The sequence below is a fragment of the Geospiza fortis genome, unplaced genomic scaffold (assembly GCF_000277835.1).
Source record: "Geospiza fortis unplaced genomic scaffold, GeoFor_1.0 scaffold524, whole genome shotgun sequence".
Lineage (NCBI taxonomy): Eukaryota > Metazoa > Chordata > Aves > Passeriformes > Thraupidae > Geospiza > Geospiza fortis.
Window position 1 is genome coordinate 1,460,449 of NW_005054437.1, and position 5,488 is coordinate 1,465,936.

At 45.0% G+C, this 5,488-nt stretch overlaps 1 protein-coding gene across 1 annotated transcript in view; it reads right to left on the bottom strand.

Moving 5' to 3' along the window:
- TSPAN32 (tetraspanin 32) overlaps window positions 1-5,488 on the bottom strand; it is a 28,730-nt gene that overhangs the window by 17,945 nt on the left and 5,297 nt on the right. The window contains exon 4 of the mRNA XM_005427203.2: window positions 659-733. Within this exon, the coding sequence (XP_005427260.2) occupies window positions 659-733 (75 nt within the window). The remainder of the gene's footprint in view (window positions 1-658; window positions 734-5,488) is intronic.

A 5,488-nucleotide genomic window follows, 5' to 3' on the forward strand; every position in this document is an offset into this window, starting at 1 on the left:
TGCAAAAGGGGGAATAAAGACCAACTTACCCAGCATCTTGCATCTCCCAAATCACCCATCTGCCCCAGCATCAGCAAGCTCTGGGGTAAAACATCAAACCCCAACTTTCTTCCAAATTCAGCCTTCTATAATCTTTTCTTTCTGGTCCAGCATCATAGTGACCCAAAATACCATTTTTCACTCTTGTGTTTTTCATGTACCACTGCTGCATATTAATAAACACATCTCCTGGGTGCTTCTCCTGGACACTGCCTTCAAATAGAGGCTCCCAATTGACGTTAGCAGGAATTAGAACCAGCTGGAAATGACTTTTCAAAAGTCAAGTATCTCATAAAAAACAAAACAAAACAAAGCAAACATCCCCTGAAAAAAAATCCCAAAGCTAAGGAGGCTTGCATTTTGTTTTGTTTTCAGCACAAATCATTTGCCCTGCATGAGATTTTCCATGGGCTTCTCCCTTCAGATGATCCCATTGAAGAGGCATCTGATGAAGGTGACCCTGTTCTTCCGAAGGATGGATGCAACAGAGCATGGAACTGATAGACCTCAATATGGATGGCTTAATTAACACCAGATGTCCCTTTTATGGGAGGAATATTTGCTATGAAAAAAATCTCTAACGAGATGCTGGTGGTATTTCCTAGCAGCCAACACTTACCTCCATGCTGTGTGTGTATCTCCAGCAGGCAGCTGGGATCAATCCACAAAAGGCCAGAGCAAAACAGAAAAATCCCTGAGGATAAAGAGGAAAAATACCAACATTCAGCATGGGGAGAAAAATACCCATTTGCAAACACAATCAGGACATATTTAATATGCTTGTTTGAGCAAGTTTCATTAAAGTTTAAACATCACCTTCTTTTAATATCCCTTATAACGTCAGTTACTTAAAAGAAATTAGATGGACAATAATGTGGTTCTCCATCAGGAGCCCTCTAATTACACTGAGGCCAATTGAAGAGTTTGACCAAAAAACCAGGCAGCTTCCAGCAGAGCAGTTAATCTATTCTGCCCAAATTCCTCTTGGACAAAGAAAAGGACGTATAAAACATTATATTTACAGTATGCTTCCCTTCTGCTGCAGGACTGTGCTCCATAATCATGGGATTCAATCCCCTGCATTTAAAACTTGGCTATTGGCTTCAAAGAGGGGAAAACCCACATAAATAGTCCATAAAGAAGGAAATAACTGGGATAGAGATAGAAATCAACCTGCTCTAGAAGAAGAGCTGGACTTATTGTGTGAGCAAGGTGGCAGCTGCACAGCCGAGCTGCTTTCCTTAGATCAGCACCATCCTAGTTAGACAACAGGATGACAGAAATATAATCAAGGCCAGAAACTGACCCTGAAGTGTCTAAACAATAACAGCAATGATGCAGGACATGGCTTGACTTTTGTCTTCTTCCTTAGGCTTGCAGAGCTGGAAGTTACATGCTTTGTGTTTTTATTTGAACAAATCTGGACCAAAAACCCCACGCCCTGATATAAAAAGCACTCGCCTGCTGTGACAGCTGGACCAAATGATCTGGTTCACATTTAAAAGAAAAAAAGGAAGGGAAAAGTGCCTGTAAAGCGTTTGAAAGCTAAATGGGCTCATCCAATATGAATCCGCAGCTTAGTCTTGGAATGACAAAAGGTGATGAATAAGCATCAGTTGAAAATTAATGCCCTTACAAGTTTTTCCATTAAACTGTGCCTCTTTCAACACAACATTATGTGGGAAACTTACCCAGCTGACTGCATCTTATTTTGATTTCTGATTTTTTTTCTATGACTGTTTTCATTGTATGATATAGTTGAAATAACTTGGAAAAGTTTAAAGCTTTACTGAAATTTTACCAAATTCAAGCTTAAGAGAGGAAGAAGAACATTGCTTCTACCAGTTCTGCTTCACAAAACAAAAATTGCTTAAAAGATATGGTTAAAAAAAAAAGCTCCAAACTCATGCATAAGCGGCAAGAAAGGAAAATGTGTTACTTCAAATCCTGGAAATGAAAGTGAATGTGCCAGTAAAATCCTTTTGCTGGCTCTTGTCCATCTGCTCTGTTTCTCTGCTCTGCCTGGGGACTTTGCTCCTGGAACAAGACTGCCACTGGTATTCACCACTTTTTTTGGGGCTGCCTTGTTTCAGGCTCTGCATCAGACACTGGGGAAAACCCTGGTACAGCTCTTACGAAAAATCTTAAATTATGTATGTCCAGTCTCTCCTTTCATTTATTTTTTGGCATCTGCCTGGCCATACAGCTGATGAGATCACTCGTTGCCTTGCTAGGAGCTAAAATGAGATTACCCGAGACCCTAAAGAAGATGAGAGGAAAAGTCTGATCAAACACTGACATGACAAGGTGGTTACAAGTAATGAAGATGTGGAAGAGCTCGCAGGGCAAGATATCTCAGACCAAATCCCAGCTGGAGTGGGGGGTTCAACCCTGAAGGTACAGCACAAACTGGAGGGAGGAGGTGAGGTTACACAGGCATGTCAGGATGCTCCTCAATAGGACCAGACCCTGCTTTTTACACTGCCTCCAACAACTTCCCCACCAAACAAACAGCATTTTCACCAAAATCAAGTTCAAAGACAATAACATTTAAAAATAAGAAAATTAGTCAGATGGTAAAACCAGCACTGACAGCAATGTGACCACTCTTCTGCATATCATTCTATTAAAGTTATAATTCAGGTGACCCACCATGAACCCAGAGAGTGTGAACAACAGGATGCCAGTGACAACCCAGACTTCTTCCCCTGTGCTCTCCCTTCCTTCCCCACTGCCTCCAGGACTTACAATACTTCTCTGGGGCCAGAACCCCCAGCAAATCAGATAAAAATCCTCCTTTTCATCTTCCCTTCCTTAGCTCCACCCCACATCTCAGTCCTTCAGCATCAGCTCTCCCTTTATTTCTGTCTGGTTTCTCTGGGAATACCAAGATGCAGCCCCTTGGAAAGCTCCCCCTCCATCCAGCTGATGCGCAGCAATTACACGGCTCCAAGAACATCTTATAAATGAATTATAGCCTGCTTTTTCCCTTCCCAGCCAAAAGGCTTTTGGAAGAGCAACTTTCTAATTACATTAGAAGACATTTGGAGGAAAAAATAAAAAGGCAACGTGCAGTTTGCATACAAAATGTGGAAGGGTTGAGGCTGGTTGACCATCTCCCAGACCCTTGGAGGGCCTCAGAGCCGGCCACAGGCTGGGGGCTGCTCCCTTTGCAAGAGACAGCCACATCAGCCCTGTGGAGGGCTGTCACCAGGCAGACATCAATTACTCTTTTATGAATGACTTTGCTTCCATCCTTGCTGCAAGGAACAATTTCTCTTTGACAGACTCGGCAGAATCCACAGGAACAGCACCCTGTCTGTTGGCTGGTGTTTCTTTTAATTCACCTTTCTGATGCTTCCTCTTTGGTGAAGGGGGCCTGTTTTGGATGAGGGATGGATCCTTTAGCTCATACTGTGCTCTGTAGCTGTGTTCTGCCAAACTCCTACACTTCCAGGGAAGGAGCAAACCTCTGCCCTGCTCTGCTCCACCTCTTTTTTAGTGCTGCTGTGGTCATTGCAAAGGCCAGCTCCCTGCCAGACTGCAGAGCCGGGGAAAGAGGGGGCAAATTTCAGATGGCATCCATCAGGTTGTGTCCCTCTCTGCCTTTTAGTTCATCTAAAAGCATGCAATGTTTTTGCCCTTCCACAGAGCAAACACGAGTCAGTGACATCAGTCCGAAAGAGGAATCTGTCCTTGGTACCAGCTCTGCCACTGGAACACAGATGCTTCACTCAGAAGTGTTGCACCATGAGGGAGAGCACAGGAAGCAGACTAAATTAGAAAGGAAGATGCTGAAGTGTGCTGCAGTGATATTAAGGACCCTCTACACACTGGCCTACACCTGGGTATAATAAAGCAAACAGCCTGTGCTGTGTGCTGCCCCTACTAGCTCATCAATCTTCATAAAACCCTGGGTTATATTGGGCATTCACTGAGGTTTTTTCCACTGCATTTTTTGGAACATCTGCTCCATCCCAATCACAAATTTTCTTCTATACTCGTCAGGTTTTAGACTGTAAAGTTCAGGTGTGAGAATTTCAGCTGGCATGTTGCTCCCTGTTTTTTCTTTTCTTTCCTTTCTCTGTCTGACCAGGTAACAACACATGGTGCTTTAAACCTCACTGATACCAGAGTCTTTCCTTTATGCAAACAGGAAAGCTGCTGTTTTCCTTCCTTTTCCTCCCCTTCAATAGCAACACAGCCACCAGGGGCTATAAAGCTGCAGGATATTTACATTCAGGATTGACTGCATGATGGGCCATGGATCACCAGAAAGCAGAGTTTGCCTGGTCTGGAGGACAGTGAATAAGTCTGTTGCTATTCTCCCTGTTTAAGAGGAGCTTTATACGTAATATTGCTGGATTTTAGAACATAATTTTTTATCCTTAAGTTCTCAATTACTTTCTTGGAACCAGCTTCCTCAGAAGCAGCATTGGATGCACAGTAGCATCTGTCTGGTCTCATGATGCTGCTAATGCGGCTAGAAGACATTCTCCTGAGACCTGTGGGCTTAAACCAGTTTGACCTGTCCTGGTTTCTAACCACTGTGCACCCATTACTGTTACTAGAACAGCACCAGTGAGGCCTCCAAAGAACAGGGCCTCCTCCTCTGTAGGCACACAAACCTCCAGATAGCCAGGCAGCATGACGATTTATAATCCAAACAGACAAAAAAAAGCTCCTGTAAACCCAATCTGGATCCTTGTCAGCTTTTCCCTAGGGTGGCTGGTTTACTAAGTGGCATTGTGGTGGACCAGCCACATTGATGCAGACATCCCCTACACATGGCTCAGTTTCCTGGACAGCCACAGATGTCAGGCAAATAGTCTGGTGTCTTCCCTCTTTGATTAAAGAGTTAATTAAATGGTCTTCTAAATAAGACACACACTATGCAGGGAGGAAAAATCCTTTAAAATCAATAGCAGGGGAAGATGAAAGATTCTCTCTCTTGCAGAAGGAGGAAAAAAGCTCCAAGCAGCAGGGCTGATCACTCCTGTGAGCTACAGCACAGTAGGGATCAGGAGGGCTGGACAACACACGGACCAGTTTAGGAGCCCCACAGGGCCCAACCCCACTCCTGCCTGTGATTACACCTCACTGCAGCCGTCAGGGCTGGCTCTCCCTGCTCTCGCTTCTCGCTGGCAGATCAAAGATTAAACGTGTGCCTTTGGAGTGGGAACTGGGGGCAAAACAAGCCGAGAGCTGGCCCTTGGTGGATAACACGGTTGGGAGGGGAGGGGGCAATTTATAACAGGCGAAGTCCCCCCTGTGTGATTTAAGACGCCAATGAGCTCCTTCAACGACTTGGAGCCGAGAATACGCTTGCTAGCGGACAGCTCTTGAGCGCCTCCCAGGGTTCCCGTTAATTCCTTAGGGCCGGGGACGTGCCGCCACCCCGCAGGGGTCACGGAGGCTGCTCCGGTTCCGCGGCATCCCCGGCAGCGGG